The 20,148-nt window shown below is 42.8% G+C and overlaps 2 protein-coding genes across 8 annotated transcripts in view; one reads left to right on the top strand and one right to left on the bottom strand.

Annotated features, from left to right (window-relative positions):
- The window catches only part of CENPP (centromere protein P), a 392,292-nt gene that overhangs the window by 287,732 nt on the left and 84,412 nt on the right, over nt 1-20,148 (top strand). The gene's annotated exons all lie outside the window — the stretch shown is intronic.
- Nucleotides 1-20,148, bottom strand: part of ECM2 (extracellular matrix protein 2) — a 51,377-nt gene that overhangs the window by 9,399 nt on the left and 21,830 nt on the right. For 4 of the 6 annotated variants that reach the window (XM_077276783.1, XM_077276784.1, XM_077276785.1 and 1 more), the window contains exons 4-8: nt 18,149-18,835; nt 15,567-15,682; nt 5,779-5,914; nt 3,362-3,519; nt 1,443-1,582 (exon numbers count right to left, since the gene is read on the bottom strand). In XM_077276783.1, the coding sequence (XP_077132898.1) occupies nt 1,443-1,582; nt 3,362-3,519; nt 5,779-5,914; nt 15,567-15,682; nt 18,149-18,835 (1,237 nt within the window). The remainder of the gene's footprint in view (nt 1-1,442; nt 1,583-3,361; nt 3,520-5,778; nt 5,915-15,566; nt 15,683-18,148; nt 18,836-20,148) is intronic. The other 2 variants (XM_077276787.1, XM_077276786.1) reach the window with 1 other exon arrangement.

Genomic DNA, 20,148 nt, shown 5'->3' with positions numbered 1-20,148 from the left:
TTCTAATTATACATGTGAAATCTCACCACAAAAGCCTGGATTGCAGATCAATGTCGCTAGGAGAGCAGTCCCTCTGGATTGCCATGACCGCTAGGTAGGACCTGCCATGTGCCTGACCTATTAACTTTTAGGAAGGCTGATCACTGCCTTCTCATCGGCATAATGCCATCATAATAAATTGCAATTCATGAGTACTCTAATGTATTGTCGAAGCAATTAAAGAATCATAAAGTCGAGTTTCACAGTGGGACCAAAATAAACTTTTCTCCTAAATTGCAAAAATCTGTACAATAACCATCAAACAAACATTATAGTGTTTGTGAAGCAGGCGAGTTTTGTCACTTAGATTTGAACATACTTTGATGCAAATTATACACAAGTCGAAAAACAACTATACACAACCTTATGAAGATGCTAAAGGAAACCGGTACAAAAAAAATCAATATCAATAATAAAATGTGTCCTATCGACATGCCCTAGAGCGGTGTTTCTCAACTCCAGTCCTTAAGACCCACCAGCAGATCAAGTTTTGAGGATATTTTTAGTATTGTACAGGTGATAATTTCATCACCTGCTCAAGCATTAATTCCATCACCTATGCAATACTAAGGAAATTCTGAAAACATGACCAGTTGGTTGGTCTGGAGGACTGGAGTTGAGAAACGCTGACCTAGAGGATTGCTTGGCAAGAAGCCACTGCTCCAAAACTGTCGACATAAGCCAAGTTACAATTTACAGCTGCACATGGATGAAAATATTTTTTTTCTTTTATATGAAAATGCTCTCAGGCCTGAAACCACAAAAATTTGATCTGTTGTTTGGCCATAGTGACCATCATGTGTGGAGGAAAAAAGGCAGGCCAAGAAACACCATCCCAACTGCCATGTTGCTTTGCAACAAGAGGGATTGTTGGCCTTCACAAAAAAATAGATGGCATGAGGAAGGAAAATTATGTGGAGATATTGATGCAACATCTGAAAACATCAGCCAGGAAGTTAAAACATGGCCTGAAATGGGTCTTCCAGATGGAGGACCCAAGTAAAGAGTGTTCAAGCAAAGAGGTCTACAGCTCTGACTGAGAACGTGAGAAACTTGTGGAAGGCTACCAGAAATGTGTGACCTGAGCTAGACAATGTCACCAAATACTAACCACATGTATGAAAACGTCTGAGCCATTGGGAACGTGATGAAAGAAATAGAAGCTGAAATGGATGATTGGATCTCAACTTATGCTGATATTTTACATTCAGGACATATACTAGTGATTGTAACTGACATGAGAAAGGAAATGTGTGCTCAGATTAAATGTCAGAAATTGTGCAAAAATAAGTTTTATTGAATATGACTAAGGTGTATGTAAACTAATAACTTCAATTGTACCTGTACCACAAGGCCAGCTATGTTTTAAAAAGCATGCATAATTTTCCTATTACTTAGCTTACTTATGAAATATCCATGTTAATGGAGGTATTCTTGTCTCCTCTAGTTGGTTATACCGTAAAACAACGGTATTGAGATTGACAGTATGGTTAAAGGACGTTTCTGAAATCTCCTCAATCTGGTTGTTTTCAAGGTGGAGTTCCTAGAAATAAAAAAATATAGAATCAATAATTTAAAAACTGTGATATAGACTTTTAAATTACATAAAATAATATTCTACATATATTTGGGAACGTATGGAAAAAAAAAAAGAATTTCAAGTGCACAACTCAGATCTGAGATTCCAGATGGTAATTATTAACTAGTCTAAGCATTTATCAGATGTTTGTAATTAAAGGAGCATGGATGCAGTCTCAGCAAATAATTTCTATTCATTGTCAGATGAAAAGTTATGTAGTGTACTTTCTCCATCAATTCCTTGTAGTTTTTTTAGAGGAATTTTAAGGCCTTGGTCATATATTTAGGATTGTGTCAGTGCCTAATGGCCCCCATATACTTTAAGTTAAAGTTGACTGAAGCAGCCAATTACAGTGGACCAGCAGACCATGTAATATCTTTGGGGCCGCTTTCTACTCTGTTCCAACTGACAATGTTTGGGGAGATAGACAAGATTCTTTGGCTATTCTTGGTGATCAGCCTCTGCCAAATATGTCTGGCAGCGGCTTTCTTTTCCTCTCTTCCCAATGAACAGAAAACATGGTAGAGGAATGAAGGGGCAGCAGTAGCTCATCCTCCATGTCTGTGTGAGACTATATGCTGGGAGAGAAGATGGTAAGCACTATCAAAATATCTGATTAGTATCACATCAGGAAGTGTCTAACCATTTATTAAACATTGCGACAGAAAGTATAACATTTAAAGAAGCCCTTGCATGAATTTTGTTTTTCACTAAATCTGTGTATGTAGTGTCAGTGTGTTAATATACTCATCTACCACTGCCTTCTCCGGTATTCAGCTCTGCTCCTCTTCTCAGTGACAACACCGCTCTTCAGATTCTCCAGGTCACTCTATGCATCGGCCAGAAGTTTCTTTTACAATGTAAGTTTATGGTGCCTCGTTATGAGCGTCATTCTGACGCTCCATAGGCTTATATTGTAATAGCCACTTGCGTAGCCTGGAGAGTCAGCAGAGCGGTGATGTCACTGAGAAGAGGAGCAGAGCAGTACTGGATCCCGGAGAAGGTGGCAGTAGGTGAGTATATTAACACACACTCTACATCAGTGTTCCCCAACTCCGGTCCTCAAGAGCCACCAACAGGTCGTGTTTTCAGGATTTCCTTAGTATTGCACAGGTGATGCAATTATCACCTGTGCAATACTAAGGAAAACATGACCTGTAGTTTGCTCTTGAGGACCGGAGTTGGGGAACACTGCTCTACATGGACATATACACAGATTTAGTGAAAAAAATAAAAGTTTTTTTTTTTTAAAAACTGTAGTACGGAGAAAAAGACCCAAATATGCAATGCACTACCTATATCTAGTAAACATTTACAGCTGCAGTAGTCATTACTAATTCTTCCACAACAGACATAAAGCACAACAAAAAGTTGAAGGGTTTCTTCTCCAGTGGCAATACCTTTCCTTATGACTCTAGGTAAGGGGGTATGGACATTATACACGGAGGTCTTGACTCAGGTCCTTCATTTACTTGGAGAATGTACAGCAGCTATTTATCAAATTCAGCTTGATCGTGGATTACATGATTTTTTTTATTGAGGTAGACCACACGCAATATTATAAATGTATGACTGGCCAAGCTTTCGCCTGCATTTCTTAGTTTTTGGATCTGAATATAGGAGACAGTTATATTTATATTGTTTATGTATGGAGAAACCCATTGAAGAGATTGATGTACAATAAAGAACTCCAAAGCAACATGCTTTATGTCAATAAATTGGATGCATTGGTGGTTTGCTCACCTCAATAGACACCGGGAGTCCTTGTGGGATCGTTCGGAATTTGTTTCTGCCAAGACGTAAGTAAGTCACGTGCTGCAGAGGTTTGAAAGCTTTGGGACTGACATTGGCTTCACTCAGTTCATTCCCTTCAAGTTCCAGAGTTATTAAGTTCTTCAGATCTAAAAAACAAAAACAAAACATGAATCACAATTCTAGTGAAAATCTGATTCTTTTACCAAATATTATCCCGTTATAGCCTTTTATATTACATTTTATTATAAATATTACAAATCTCCTATATGTTTGTTGTTCCTTTTGGGGCAATATGGGCCCTGAATTCCAACTTCCCATTAAGCTCATGAGTCATGTTCTCTTAGGCTACTTTCACACATCAGTTTTTTTGCCGTCAGCCAGAATCCGGTGAATTTTTTAAAAAAACTGATCCTGCACAAATGGTGAAAAACTGATGTGACGGATCCGGGTTTTTTTTTGCTGGATCCGTTTTTGTGCGTGTGTGTTTGTTTTGTTTTTTTTAACCCCGGGGATAGAGTTTGCATTTCCTATTCCTGGGGAGGGAGAGCGACATACACCTACGTGGCATGCTCAATGTAAAAAACAGAAATCGGTAGCCGGATTCACTCATTTCACCTCACGTTTCATGCGTTTCCTCAGGATCCGTCGCTATGCGTTTTTTCGCCGGACAAAAAAAATGTTCCTCTGTACGTTTTCTCCGGCCGCCGGAAAACTAATTTTCAACGGAACTGGCAAAAAATGGATGAAACGTTAGTCTATCCATCATTAATACAAGTCTATGAGAAAAACGCATCCGGCGCCAAATTTTGCCGGATCCGTTTTTTTCAAAATGCGCCGGAATGTGCCTGACGGCGAAAACCTGATGTATGAAAGTAGCCTTAGTAGGGTTTGCTTGATATTTGACAAGGCCGGCTATGCACATGTAGACTCAAGTAATTGCTGTATACACATTCAAAAAGTTTATAAACTGTAAACGGGAAAGGGACTATGTGGAAACTCTTATGTGTTGGAAAAACTTTCTAGCCTCAGTGCAAAGTTTTACATTTATTGGTGAAAAAAAAATTGCATAAAAAAATATATGTGTGTGTAACCTACTGTTTTATATAAATATGGCTTGATTTATAAAATTGTGTTTCTAGGAGAAAAAAATATGCTAAAACATTCCAATATGTGTTACCAAAACCATTACTGATAAATTAAAGTACACCCATCTACTTGATGATCTAAATGATCTAAGAAGCCAAATACAGTTTATTCTCATGCAGATATGCAGTTGTGCTCAAAAGTTTACATACCCCAGCAGAATTTTTACTTTCTTGTCCTTTTTTCAGAGAATATGAATGATAACACCAAAACTTTTCTCCACTCATGGTTAGTGGTTGGGAGAAGCTATTTGCTGTCAAACTACTGTGTTTTCTCTTTTTAAATCATAATGACAACCCAAAACATCCAAATGACCCTGATCAAAAGTTTACATACTTCATTTGTTAATACCGTGTATTGCCCCCTCTAACATCAATGACAGCTTGAAGTCTATTGTGGTAGTTGTGGATGAGGTTCTTTATTTTCTCAGGTGGTAAAGCTGCCCACTCTTATTGGCAAAAAGCCTCCAGTTCCTGTAAATTCCTGGGCTGTCTAGCGTGAACTGCGCTCTTGTGATCTCTCCAGAGTGGTTCAATGATATTGAGGTCAGGAGACTGAGATGGCCACTTCAGAACCTTCACTTTGTTCTGCTGTAGCCAATGACAGGTCAACTTGGCCTTGTGTTTTGGATTGCTGCCATGTTGGAAGGTCCAAATACGTCCCATGTGCATCTTCCGGGCTGATGAGTGCAAATTTGTCTCAAGTATTTGCTTATAACGTGCTGCATTCATCTTTCCTTCAACTTTGACCAAGTTTCCTGTGCCTTTGTAGCACACACATCCCCAAAACATCAGCGATCCACCTCCGTGCTTTACAGTAGGAATTGTGTTCCTTTCACCATTGGCGGGATGAAATATGCAAGAGTCTGTCTGGATCCCAGAAACTCACTCAGCTTTTATGCACACACACTAATTCCAAGCAAACAGGTCACAGGTGAGGATGTTACCTTTAGTAGCCATTCAAACCCATTTGTGTCAACTTCTATGCATGTTATCAGGCCAAAATCACCAGGGTATGTGAACTTTTGATCAGGGTCATTTGGATGTCATTATGATTTAAAAAGAGAAAACACAGTAGTTTTACAATAAATGGCTTCACCCAACCACTAACCATGAGTGGAGAAAAAGTTTTGGTGTTATCATTCATATTCTCTGAGAAAAGGAAAGCAAAAATTCTGCCAGGGTATGTAAATCTTTGAACACAACTGTATAAAAAGGAATTGTGATGTGTTCTAGGCTTGTGCTAGCTGAACGCTAAATTACCTTTTAGACTGTCTTCTTCTAAATTACCAAGTTTATTTTCATTCATTTTAAGCTCCTCCAAAGTAGAAGGTAATTCTAGTGGGATCTGGTCCAGGAGATTTCCATCCAAATACAGACGTCTCAAATTCTTTATTGACTTTGAAGCAAAGCAGAAAAACAGTCTGTGGCTGAGCATGTCACTTGGATCCTGGTATACAGTTACATGACTGCATGAGTGCAAGCTAATGTATTTAACAAGACCTATTTGCAGGAAATCTATGCGACAGCTCCACTTCTAACAGCCAATACTTTATTACACTTAGCAATAATTCAGGCTACAGATCACAATAGTTATGGCTGACACATTACCGAAATATGGCCATTCTTCCCCTTTTTTATTGGTCTTTACTTCTGTAAGGCCACCATAAAACAGCACGTTAAATATTGTTACTTTCATATCTATAAAACTTTTTACTACTTTTAAAAATTACTGTTACTAAATGTTCGATTATTTTTATATGGGGTGATTAAATAATGATGGCGCAAAATGACAGCCTCGTTATTCATAACCAGAACAACAAATTTATTAACTACTAGATGGTGGCCCGATTCTAACTCATCGGGTATTCTAGAATATGCATGTCCACGTAGTATATTGCCCAGCCACATAGTATATTGCCCAGCCATGTAGTATATTGCCCAGCCACGTAGTATATTGCTCAGCCACGTAGTATATTGCCCAGCCACGTAGTATATTGCCCAGCCACGTAGTATATTGCCCAGCCACGTAGTATATTGCCCAGCGACGTATATTGCCCAGTGACGTAGTATATTGCCCAGCGACATAGTATACAGCACAGAGCCACGTAGTATACAGCACAGAGCCACGTAGTATGTAGTATATTGGTCAGCAACATAGTATATTGCCCAGTGACGTAAAATAAAGATATACTCACCTCCCGAAGGCCCCTTGAAGTCCTGGCGCCTGTGTGCGGTGCAAGCTTCCGGTCCTAGGGTTGGTATGAGCGCAGGACCTGTGATGATGTCGCGGTCACCTGACCGTGGCGTCATGGCAGGTCCTTCTCGCAGGAACTGTGATGACGTCGCGGTCACATGACCAGCGTATCCTCGGACATGGACTCCATTTTCTCAGTAATCCGTTGACTCGGGTCGCTTCATCAATGTTTCACCATGCAACTTCTTTCTCTGAGGCTACATCAAGGACTCGCTGTAATTGTTCCCAAGCCACAGGATCTGAACGACCTGAGGAAACTCCATTGCTGAAAAGTTGTAGTCCATATCCAAGGATGTGTTGGCACACTTCTGGACAGAACTGGAAATCTGCATTGTCACCAATGTGAATCACTTTGAACATTTGTAATGTACAGATCAAACTTAGATACATGGTTCATAACTTTGTGTTAATGCTTTAGTGTTGTGTTCTCACAGTTATAGATACCGAGGCTGTAATATTGCACCATTCTTTTTGAATTGCCCAGTTAAAGACCCTGTAGATTAAGCACATACATATGAGTGAGAACATATTGTATATGTATAAGCTCATTAAAAATATCTATGGGTTCATACAAAGTGTACAAGTGCTCAGTAGTGATGAGCGAATATACTCGTTACTCGAGATTTCTCAAGCACGCTCGGGGGTCCTCCGGGTATTTTTTAGTGCTCGGAGATTTCGTTTTTCTTGCCGCAGCTGAATGATTTACATCTGTTAGCCAGCTTGATTACATGTGGGGATTCCCTAGCAACCAGGCAACCCCCACATGTACTTATCCTGGCTAACAGATGTAAATCATTCAGCTGCGGCAAGAAAAACTAAATCTCCGAGCACTAAAAAATACTCGGAGGACCCCCGAGCATGCTCGGGAAATCTCAAGTAACGAGTATATTCTCTCATCACTAGTGCTCAGTGATGGTGGACACAGACCCAGATCGATCTACATGGCTTTTAAGGGTAACAGTATATTAAAAAAATTAATCTAAAGTTTAAAAGAGGAGGGTTTTTATTGGTTGGTTGTGCTTATTTAATAACACAGGACTTTCAGGACAAGTTATAAGATAACCATTAGGCTGTTTTCATGCTAGTATTTGTTGGTTTGGTTGATGGTCAGATGGCTTTGGTCCATTTAGAGTAATTGGTGAAATAACATTTGCAAGAACTCTCTATCCCAACTATCAGCCTAAACAATCCATTCACAGTCACCCAACAAATCAGGGAAACGCTTATTCGTCGCGGGCAGCGATTTTTAAGTGCTTTTAAAAAGAATCGTTATTGCCCTGTGTAGATAGGTGATGTGATGCCAATTACATAATCTGTGCAAACCGATCACTAACGATCATTCTGTGCTCATGTAATCTTTATCAGCCCGTCGAAGCATGCCAGTAAACTTCTCCTTAGTGACCAGGCCAAATTTTTCAAATATAATGTGCGTCACCTTATGTGGCAAAAACCCTACAATGTTTCAACATATCCCAGTGATTTTGAGATTTGTTTTTTCGTGACACGTTATATTTTATGATATGGGTACATTTAGGTTGAATTTTAGCAGTAGTTTTAGTGTTTTCAAATAAATGTACAAAATGTATTTTTTAGGGACCTATTTAGATTTGAAGTGACTATGGGGACATATATATTTGAAAAACTCCAAAGATAATACCATTTTAAAAACAGCATCCATTAACATATTCAAAACTGCTGTCAGGTAGTTTATTTACTCTTCAGGTGTTTTTCAGGAATTAATACAAAGTGGCATGACAGGAATGAATTTTTTTATTTTTATTTTGCTACCTAATTTTTGCTACCATCTGAACAGTTCACTATATTCTGTGGATTATAAGGCTATTGCTTGGCCGTGAATTGCTATGGAAACCATCAGGATCACACAATCATGGTGTCAAGGTGTCGATGGGTTAAAGAGGGAGTCCCCACTCTCTTGTTAACCATTTAGATGCTGTCAACAGCAGCATCTAAGAGGTTAAACTGCCATGGTTGGTGCCAGTGCAGCGCCCCAGAGTCCTGGTCGTTGCAGTGCTGTGGCTCCGCCACTAAGGGGAGCTATGGTACGTCCGATGGCACTGAAGGAGTTCATCTGAGCAGGTATCACAGACACCAATACATTTCACCGCCGGGCCTCCGGGGGGAGCTAAGGGTTCTATTTACTAGGCCACTCTCCACACACTGGTAAAACTGGGGGTCAGGCAGGAAGTTAGACAGAAAGCTGACTGGGTTGGAGCCAGGCAACACCTTGTGGCAGAGGGTGTTGCAGGGGAAGATTCGGTAGGGTCTCTGTCAGGGGTGGGATCCTGACAGAGGCTTGGCAAACGGAGAGAACGTAACGGGACCGTGCCTGCTCAGTATAGCGGCGGTGCCCAAGGAAGGATTAGAAGCGAGATAGATTGTGCTGAGTGAGAAACGAGATCAAAGCAACAAGGAGAATACCAGTAGGGGTCGTGCTGCAAGACCGAGGCAACATCCTACTGAGGCGCAAACAACCGGTGGCCGGAACGCCGAAGGAAGTATTTCTATATACAGCTTCAGGCAATACTTCGAACCTACGGCAGGACAGTCAGTCTCAGGCGGGCTGTCTCACCTAAATCACCTATGCAGTCTTGGGGGGCAACTTGTGGAGAGGGGCGACTCTAGGGTCCCGGAAGAGCTCCGAGCCTACCCGTCAAACGGGTGCCGTCCTAACCGTAACATCAGGGAGGGACGGAAGATTAGCAGAACATCATCTAATTGAGTTGTGAGGGAACTTAAGAAACAGACACAACAGTTGTGGGGACTTTCCGTAAGCACAGCAGGGAAGGACCGCAACACATAGCGCAAGAAGGAAGGCACAGATTTCCACCTGTTAAGAGAACTCTGGAGGTGCCATCGGACCGGCCGGAATTGCGCAGCCTGGTGAACCGTATTCTGGACTGAGGACCCAGAGATCTTCAGTAAAGCGGTAAAGAGACTGCAACCTGGTGTCCTCGTTATTTACTGCACCACACCACCACCATTATCCATCATATCTACCACTGATTGTGCGCCCCTCGGCAGGGTCACGGATCGGGCCTAGCCACCGTGACAACCCCAGAGCAGAGACTCAGGCCCGGTACCGGGTACCCCTCGGCCCTGCGGCAGTGTGGGGGCGCTACAACTTGGCGTCACGAACAGGATCTACTTAAGCCTGAAGAATCAGGTCATGTGTGCCTTGGAACTGTGATTTACTGTGCTTGGACTGTGCTTTATTGAGAGACTGTGTATTGCCGTTTGCCGCCAGAAGTTCCCGCCAAAAATCGCCGCCATTGCTACACCAGAGAAGAAGGAGGGCGTGCCATGGGAGGAGACTACCAAAGTGGCGCCAGAAGTGGCGACCGCCCCCTGCACCTCTTACTGCAAAGCGAGGACCTGCCTCAAAGCAGAGGACAACCCCTTGATTTGCAACGGCGGCAAGCGGGTGATGGAGAAGCTCAACCCCGGAGAAATGGCGGAGTCAGGTGTATGCACTGCCACCGACTATCGGACAGCGAGGATGAACAGCAAGTGCCCGAACGAGGAAGGAGCAATTCCGGATTGCCCTCACCTACTAGGGGCGGACCCTTGTCCACCGCAACGGAAGGATGCGATCTCCCTGGAGCCGCTGGCAGAGGAGCAGAGCCCGCCAATCCCGACCTCGGAACCAACAGGGGAGGAGCCATGGGGAGCGGAGCCACATCCGGAGGTTGCCAAGGAGGAACCGCGGTCCGGGCTGCAGCTGACTCCAGCATCCTTGTTAATGGAACGGATCGACATCGGTGGAATCATATCAGACGCAGGTATGGACAGCGTCCCTACTCCCCCGACCGGCCCTGCTCCCCTGCCCGATCCCGCGACCGCTCCTCACCCCAATAAAAGCCGCCTCCTCTCGGCAGAGCTAGTGGTGTTACCCCCCGACGCAATGGGGAAGCTGGTACCACCGCTGCCGACCAGGATGGGAGAACCCATAGACGTGGGCCCAGACGGGGTGATTCTCCAGTGGGACACCCCCCGGATCAGGCCAGATGGAGTTCGGGGGGAAGGATTCACCCTTGCTGTGCTTACTTGGGAACAATACAAACAATGCTTGATCCTACATTGGAAAAGGCAAAAAGAGGCAGAGCTGACCGACCCACCGAGGGTACAACAATCGCCTCTTGCATGTGATGACAGGGACATGGTAAAGCGGGGCACTGTGTTGGCCTTCCACCCGAAGAGGGGATGGGCTCCATACAGGAACCGGGGCTACCAACTGACGTCTTCGTTGCCAGTTGCAACGTGAAGACTCCCTGCTGTGGCCGAAGTGGTGACCCATTGCAAAAGGGGGATCAGGTGACTTACCCCCGTCATCGGAATGCATATGGGTGGTATGCCCGGAACGTGCGCCGCTGTGAGCTTGGGAGAGCGTCATCTGCTACGTCAACCATGATGGAACCGGACGTGACAGATCTTACCAATATAGCCGCCATACGTCTCCTTGCAGCGACTGAGCTGGCGGCTAGAGTCCGCCTTCGGGTTCAGACATCAGGTGGTCTGACAGCACCAGGGAAATCCACCAGTGATACTGGTGCGGCATCAGCTGCTGACCCAGGATCAAAGCCTGCACAGTCGAAAGGTGCCCACTTTCGGCTGATGTCTTGTGATTTGCTATGAAGATAAACCTCGATACCATGAGAATGTAAATAGTTCCTTGCTTAACTGTTTGTCTACTGTTTGCTGCTAAACCCGTCCTGGGTTAACTTTTAAAGGGATCCCTTTGTTGACCCGGGATCCCTATTGTTTTGTTTGTTTTTTCTAAGTTTTGCACAAGTTTCCAGAACTGCCGCAATCATGAACAGTGCATGATACAAACTTTTTGTAAATAGTTTGCACCTTCTTAAAGGTGCTCCCTACTGGTTTTACTTAAAGAGAGACTCTTTGTGAAGATACCGCACCGGAGCCTTTGATGAGTATGGACTGGTAGCCTGAGAAGATATGCTACCTCATAAAGACTTGGTCCCCTCTTAAAGGGGATGTCCATCTGTGTACTTATGAGTAATACTGCCTTAAAACAGTAAAGTGATAACGATGCCTTGAAAGAAAATGATAATGTTTACATGTAAAAGTTATATGTATTGAACTAGTTAATTGTAGAAGAATGCTGATAATGTTTCCCGAAAGAAAGTGAAAGTTAGAAGAAAGATGCAGTGGGCCCGTAGGGGTAGACGTAGTGTCCTGCATAGTTGCTAGTAAGAAAGTAATGATGGAAGTTAATGCTTTAAGAAAATGTTGATAACGTTGATAGAAAATGAGGATAGAAGGTAAACCCTGAGTCCTCCTAGGAGCCATATAGAGATGGCTCAGTGCTCTTAAAATTGAAAGTAATGTTATGTTCTATACTGTGTATAGTAGTTGAAAAGACAGAAGGCTCGGGCTGAAAGGAGCGGTCCTGTAAGAAAGGAGAGGCAGTAGGTCTGGTGCCGTTAGGACAGGCGGTCCTGCAGATTTAAAGAAGGAGAATGAAAAAGTTAAATTGCCTTATAATGTGATTATAAGAGGGTCTTTAGCGGATATTGAGTGTACGTCCTTAAAGGCAATGTTAAATTATTGTTCAAGAATTTGTACTAAGTAGAATACCCGGTTGGGTAAGAAAAGTTACTTATAGCATGTTGCTATGATATTTAACCATGTTTGTAATGTTCAAGTGTCCTCACCTCCCATAAAGGGAAGCTCTGTTCAAGTATACGTATTGTTATTTGCACTCAACAAATTGTATGTCTTTTTGCTAATCTGTATTGTTGTTTTCTTCCCAGTCCCGGAGTACTGGATTTAACCAGGGGGGAGTGCAGCGCCCCAGAGTCCTGGTCGTTGCAGTGCTGTGGCTCCGCCACTAAGGGGAGCTATGGTACGTCCGATGGCACTGAAGGAGTTCATCTGAGCAGGTATCACAGACACCAATACATTTCACCGCCGGGCCTCCGGGGGGAGCTAAGGGTTCTATTTACTAGGCCACTCTCCACACACTGGTAAAACTGGGGGTCAGGCAGGAAGTTAGACAGAAAGCTGACTGGGTTGGAGCCAGGCAACACCTTGTGGCAGAGGGTGTTGCAGGGGAAGATTCGGTAGGGTCTCTGTCAGGGGTGGGATCCTGACAGAGGCTTGGCAAACGGAGAGAACGTAACGGGACCATGCCTGCTCAGTATAGCGGCGGTGCCCAAGGAAGGATTAGAAGCGAGATAGATTGTGCTGAGTGAGAAACGAGATCAAAGCAACAAGGAGAATACCAGTAGGGGTCGTGCTGCAAGACCGAGGCAACATCCTACTGAGGCGCAAACAACCGGTGGCCGGAACGCCGAAGGAAGTATTTCTATATACAGCTTCAGGCAATACTTCGAACCTACGGCAGGACAGTCAGTCTCAGGCGGGCTGTCTCACCTAAATCACCTATGCAGTCTTGGGGGGCAACTTGTGGAGAGGGGTGACTCTAGGGTCCCGGAAGAGCTCCGAGCCTACCCGTCAAACGGGTGCCGTCCTAACCGTAACATCAGGGAGGGACGGAAGATTAGCAGAACATCATCTAATCGAGTTGTGAGGGAACTTAAGAAACAGACACAACAGTTGTGGGGACTTTCCGTAAGCACAGCAGGGAAGGACCGCAACACATAGCGCAAGAAGGAAGGCACAGATTTCCACCTGTTAAGAGAACTCTGGAGGTGCCATCGGACCGGCCGGACTTGCGCAGCCTGGTGAACCGTATTCTGGACTGAGGACCCAGAGATCTTCAGTAAAGAGGTAAAGAGACTGCAACCTGGTGTCCTCGTTATTTACTGCACCACACCACCACCATTATCCATCATATCTACCACTGATTGTGCGCCCCTCGGCAGGGTCACGGATCGGGCCTAGCCACCGTGACAACCTCAGAGCAGAGACTCAGAGGCCCGGTACCGGGTACCCCTCGGCCCTGCGGCAGTGTGGGGGAGCTACACCAACACCAACTGTGGCTGATGGAGTAGGGTGTCAGGTATAGTGTACAGCCGACTGCTGCTGGATTGTCACCCGTCATTGGATGCTATTTACTTATAACTCAGGTCAGTTTTAAGTCATATTGGTGGTCGCTAAGTGGATAAATCATCTGGCATGTAGCCGATCATACCGTTTAAAAGGCATTAGTATACTTCACTTTTTTTGTCCAAAAAACAAACAAATCTGCACTAAAACAATATAGCTTGCGGATTCAGCCTCAAAGGGCAATTATATAGATAATGAATATACCTAGGTTAGTAAAACCATGTTCTGTGATACCACATTTCCGTGCACGGTAGTCTAGACATTGGCGCCAGCCAACAGTTTGTCGTGGAGCAATGTCTTTCGGGCATGTCAGATCTCAGACTGCTGGTCTCTTTGTTCTCTTGGAGCTAGGCCATTGGCAGAAATGTCTTTAGCAGCTTTCTCATAGAGCGCTCCTGTGTATGGGAGAGAAAGCTGAGATGGCGGTCGGCCGACTACGTTCTAATTTGTATGGGGGGGTCATTACTTTGTTGCATTTTTCCAAATCTGCCTAAAGCTTTTCCACGGTACCATACACACATGGTCTGTCTCCTTGTTTCGGCTTCCCTCATTATCCAACATTATTTTAGTCCTTCTTTACTCCTCTCCAGAGCTTGCGGCAGACCTCTGACGTTGCGGAGCACATCAAGACGTTATGGCTTTATGAATTTTTTATGTTATTTCTGTATTGTATTTTTCCTTAGGTAGCAGTGACCCGCTTGCTTGAGGGTCCATTTGAAGGCTGCACATGTCATTTGTTGGCCCATGCATGTGATTAAAACTGCTTTGAACATATTTTTTAATTTAAGGCTATGTTCCAATAATAAGTATTTGCTGAGCTTTTAATGTTCCAGCTTGGTTTTTTTTTTATTTAGTTTTTGAGTGCACTTTTCTTTTTTTTTTTTTACACGTTTTTTACGCTACAGTTTTTGGCTCTTTTTGGTATGTCATGCTTTCAATTAAATTGTTTTGTTTTTGATACTTTCTGTTATTTGATTTTGACAAAAGGATGCAGTCATGAGTGGATTACATACGTTTTTAGTTTGTCTCCACAGCGTAAACGCACTAAGAATGCAATTGCGTTTTTTTACCCTCTGATTTTCCGCTTATAATGCACTTTTGAGGGGTAAATCTGCACATAAAACTCATAGTACTGGCAAGAGAAGTTGGCATGTTGTGGATTTGAAACACACACTGTAGATCAGTTTATGCTGCGTAAAAAGAAAAGTACAGTGGGCAGGAGATGGCGATGGATCCCATCCACTTTTCTGGAACTATAAGACACTGTGTTTTTAAATGGGCAGCTTCAGAAACTCATTGTGGGCACACGGCCATAAGTGTTCGTGCATACGTTAAGTATTTGCTGCAGACATTTCTGCACTAGAACAGTGTCTCTTGGCATAAAAGCGCAGCATAAAATACGTACCGTACTTTTTAATGCATTTTTTTACTTGCATTTTTTCCCATGCATTGGAAAAAACACTGAAAGAATTGACATTCTGCATTTGAAACTGCTTGAAATCTGCAAGGTAAAAATAATCAACGTGTGCATGAGACTTCAGGACTCTCATAACTATGCTTTTGCTTCAGTTTTTGTGGCAAAACTGCAAGGAAAAATCTGGACAAAAACGCAGCAAATAATTGATGTGTTCACATCCCTCTTGGTTTCTGTCTCAGCATAGTAAAGCCACAGAAATTCAACCTCTGAGAATTCATTCAAACCTGTGCAAAATAATTTCAATTAATTTTGAATCTGGAAACATACCTTGAATGCAAGTGGATCGATACCTGTAGACATAAGTTTGTTCTTGCTCAGATCAATCCTTTCAAGATTAGGCATTCCATTAAATGCCTCTTTAGGAATGGAAGTAATAAAGTTTCCTAAAATATATTAAGATACATCTTTTATTTTTGTCCTCTTCTTCAAGAGGTGTTCAAAGTATTATTTGAAAGGATGTCCCCAACTCCCAATAACATCATCGATCCCTGGTCCCAGGAGCGCCACTTTAGGTTTGAGCTTGACCCAGTACAGAGTTTTGGTGTTGAGCACAAACCCAACGTTGAATTGCCAGGACCCAGGATTGAAGAAATTGGAAGATCAGGATACCTTTGGAAAGAAAAGTTGTTGTTTTTTTTTTAGTGAGTTCTAAAATTTCTTTAAGTGGACAGCCCATTTGCGTATGTTGCATTTTACCTTCTATCAAAATACATACAGTACGGACCAAAAGTTTGGACACACCTTCTCATTTAAAGATTTTTCTGTATTTTTATGACTATGAAAATTATACATTCACACTGAAGGCATCAAAACTATGAATTAACACATGTGGAATTATATACTTAACACAAAAGTGTGAAACAACTGAAATTATGTCTTATATTCTAGGTTCTTCAAAGTAGCCACCTTTTGCTTTGATGACTGCTTTGTACACTCTTGGCATTCTCTTGATGAGCTTCAAGAGGTAGTCACTGGGAATGGTCTGCCAACAATCTTGAAGGAGTTCCCAGAGATGCTTAGCACTTGTTGGCCCTTTTGCCTTCACTCTGCGGCCCAGCTCACCCCAAACCATCTCGATTGGGTTCAGGTCTGGTGACTGTGGAGGCCAGGTCATCTGGCGTAGCACCCCATCACTCTCCCTCTTGGTCAAATAGCCCTTACACAGCCTTGAGGTGTGTTTGGGGTCATTGTCCTGTTGAAAAATAAATGATCGTCCAACTAAACGCAAACCGGATGGAATAGCATGCCGCTGAAAGATGCTGTGGTAGCCATGCTGGTTCAGTATGCCTTCAATTTTGAATAAATCCCCAACAGTGTCACCAGCAAAGCACCCCCACACCATCACACCTCCTCCTCCATGCTTCTCGGTGGGAACCAGGCATGTAGAGCCCATCCGTTCACCTTTTCTGCGTCGCACAAAGACACGGTGGTTGGAACCAAAGATCTAAAATTTGGACTCATCAGACCAAAGCACAGATTTCCACTGGTCTAATGTCCATTCCTTGTGTTCTTTAGCCCAAACAAGTCTCTTCTGCTTGTTGCCTGTCCTTAGCAGTGGTTTCCTAGCAGATATTTTCTTGCCATAATACAAATTCTAACAGTCTATTCAGTAGGACTATCAGCTGTGTATCCACCAGACTTCTGCACAACACAACTGATGGTCCCAACCCCATTTATAAGGGAAGAAATCCCACTTATTAAACCTGACAGGGCACACCTATGAAGTGAAAACCATTCCCGGTGACTACCTCTTGAAGCTCATCAAGAGAATGCCAAGAGTGTGCAAAGCAGTCATCAAAGCAAAAGGTGGCTACTTGGAAGAACCTAGAATATAAGACATATTTTCAGTTGTTTCACACTTTTTTGTTAAGTATATAATTCCACATGTGTTAATTCATAGTTTTGATGCCTTCAATGTGAATGTTCAATTTTCAAAGTTATGAAAATACAGAAAAATCTTTAAATGAGAAGGTGTGTCTGTACTGCATAGGTAGATTAAATATATTTCAGGGATTTAATGATCGTCAATACTGAACCATTCATAGGTTACTTTCTCAATTTTTTTATTATGTTTGTCTGCGTTTGTAGTTTACCCTTCAACCCCAATATTGCTGTCCACGTATCTTAACCAAACATCAGGATATTTTTTGTTACTTTGCTACTAATTTGGTTTGATAGATTATTGTATAATAGTACTATCAGTAGACTTGATCAATTTAAATGGGTTGTCCGGCCTTAGGCTACAAGTCTGCAATCACACTATATCACTCTGCGTGATGGTAGGCATGTGAATCTTCAAATACCGTGCCCTGCATGCTGTGATGACTCTCCAGTGTCGGTGGGGGTGCATGACCACAAGTATGTGATGTGCATGCATGCGGTCACATGCCGACTAGATGGGCGCATTCTCGCTCAATGGAAGTGTGCTGAGGAAGGCTGGACATAGTCTAGTCAGTGTGTGGCAGGAGTAGGCAATTGCATACTTGGGGTCAAACAATTGCCCACTTCCAGTGCTGGCACCAGAGAATCCTCACAGCACGAAATATGTGCGATGTGAAGATTCCCAAGTCTGACGTGTAACCTAAGGCCAGACAATCCTTTACTTCTCAATTATTGCAGAAATGTTTTCCTGTTGATATTATTTTTTATACTGTTCCAGACTTGCCGTCTGCCAAGTCCCTGATCTTTTAATGTAAAATAATTGTAATAAAGGATTTTGGAGTTCTATCATGTCTATGCAACAATTAATTCATAGTACAAACAGAGCTCCGTAGCATTGGATTAGAGAATCTGCACACCCCCTTATATTGACCTCATGTGTATAAAATAGTTTAGTGCTATTTGCTTACCTAGTAGGTCTAAGCTTTTCACATCAGGGTCTGATATAGGAGGTACGCGGGTCAGTTTAGCATTGGAACAGCTGACTGTAATTTCTGAGATGAAGCAGCCGGGAGGCAGTGGAGGATGATGGATTTCTGTAGGCCTACGGGAACCTGGAATACGTCTTCTTAATACTCTAAAAACATCGCCTCTTAGGTTGTAGTCTTCATCATCGTCCTCATCATCATCATCCTCCTCCTCCTCATCATCATCTTCTAAGCCCTGTTCCTTTCTTTCTCTCTGTTTTCGTTCCATTGCTAACCGGTTCACTTCCTCTTCTCTCCTATCTTCTTCTTGATTTTTCTTCTTTTCTGCCTCATTTTTTTTCTTTTCTTCTTCTTCTAACTTGCGTCTCTCTTCAGCCTCAATCCTCATTTCCTCTTCTTCATACGCTTTTCTTCTTTCTTTCTGGATACGTTCTGCCTCATCATCTGTATTGTCTTTTTGTAGCCTTTTCTTTTCTTTTTTCTTTTTTTGTTTTGACACTTTTCCCTTGGGCTTTTCTTTGTCATCATTTGTATCTTCCTTCCTGACTAGCTCATCCATTTCTTCTAGGGTATAGGGTAATTTCTTAAGAATGACATCATTGGGTTCAGTCGGTTCTGGAGAATCACCAGACAATTCAAGTACATTGTCCCATGCAATACTGTTAAACACTTAAATAGGGTGGTGACCCAAAGAAAGATAAAATGGGAGAATATAATAAAAGATGAGAAGTTGAGTTATTTTGTACATTATTCCCACAAACATATTTCATCTTTCCTTTTTTTTTCTTTTACTCAAGCAAAATTAAAATTAATTTATACACGAGATTCTTACTGACAGATCGAACACTACTATGCTCCAGTCTTGTACTTTGTGTGTATGCCATTTAGTTGTCTAGCTCAAGTTTACACACTGCTTATTTGGGATCAAGAGATGCTGGAATGAAATGAGTGTAAAACTTTTAAAACCTTAAAGGGAACCTGTCACCTGAAATTGGCGGGACCAGTTTTGGGTCATATGGGCGGGGTTTTCGGGTGTTTGATTTACCCTTTCCTTACCCGCTGGCTGCATGCTGGCTGCAATATTGGATTGAAGTTCATGCTGTGTCCTCCGTAGTACACACCTGCGCAAGGCAATACTGTCTTGCGCTGGCGTGTATTCCGGAGGACAGAGAATGAACTTCAATCCAATATTGCAGCCAGCATGGAGCCAGCGGGTAAGGAAAGGGTGAATCAAACACCCGAAAACCCCGCCCATATGACCCAAAACTGGTCCCGCCAAATTCAGGTGACAGGTTCCCTTTAAGAAGAATATAAGAAATTTGTCTTTTGTGGGAATATTGAAAAAGGTCCATGATATATATATATGGCTTGACTGCTAGGCCACCCCTGAGATTTGCCATTTTGGTAAGCTATCAATAGAAGTACTAGATGCCCTCGACCTAAGGAGTCTATAGGCATATAATGTCTTTTACCATAGATTCAACGCATCAAGTAGGCCATATCTTGTGTGTATCGCCCAAAAAATATATTAAACCCAAATAGTGATACATATATTTTTGTTTAATATGTCCTTCCATTCTGACTGTAGATTTTATTTTGTTTAAAGGATTATGAGGGCATCCATTTTGTCTAAGACACTGTTTACAATATTTAGCAATTTGCTTTACAGCAGCTACATGGAGCATGGCAAAAGACAGGCTCTGACTCATTAAAGAGGTTGTCCACTACTTTACCATTGATGACCTATCATTAGGCTAGGTCGTCAATGTCTGATCGGTCAGGGTCAGACACCTGACACCCCCACTGATCAGCTGTTATTGGCGGAGGCCACCGGCCGGAAGTACTCACTTGATGAGCTGGTCATGTTCTGATAGTGGCCAAAGCAGGGTACTGCACATTCACCTGCTATTCAAATCAATAGGAGACAGATGTGTAGTACCCTGTGGCAGCAACTATCAGAAGATGACCAGCTCATCAACATT

The sequence above is a fragment of the Ranitomeya variabilis genome, chromosome 8 (assembly GCF_051348905.1).
Source record: "Ranitomeya variabilis isolate aRanVar5 chromosome 8, aRanVar5.hap1, whole genome shotgun sequence".
In the NCBI taxonomy this organism is placed as follows: domain Eukaryota; kingdom Metazoa; phylum Chordata; class Amphibia; order Anura; family Dendrobatidae; genus Ranitomeya; species Ranitomeya variabilis.
The sequence above is the reverse complement of the archived record's forward strand: the minus strand, read 5'-3'. Positions and strand labels throughout refer to the sequence as shown.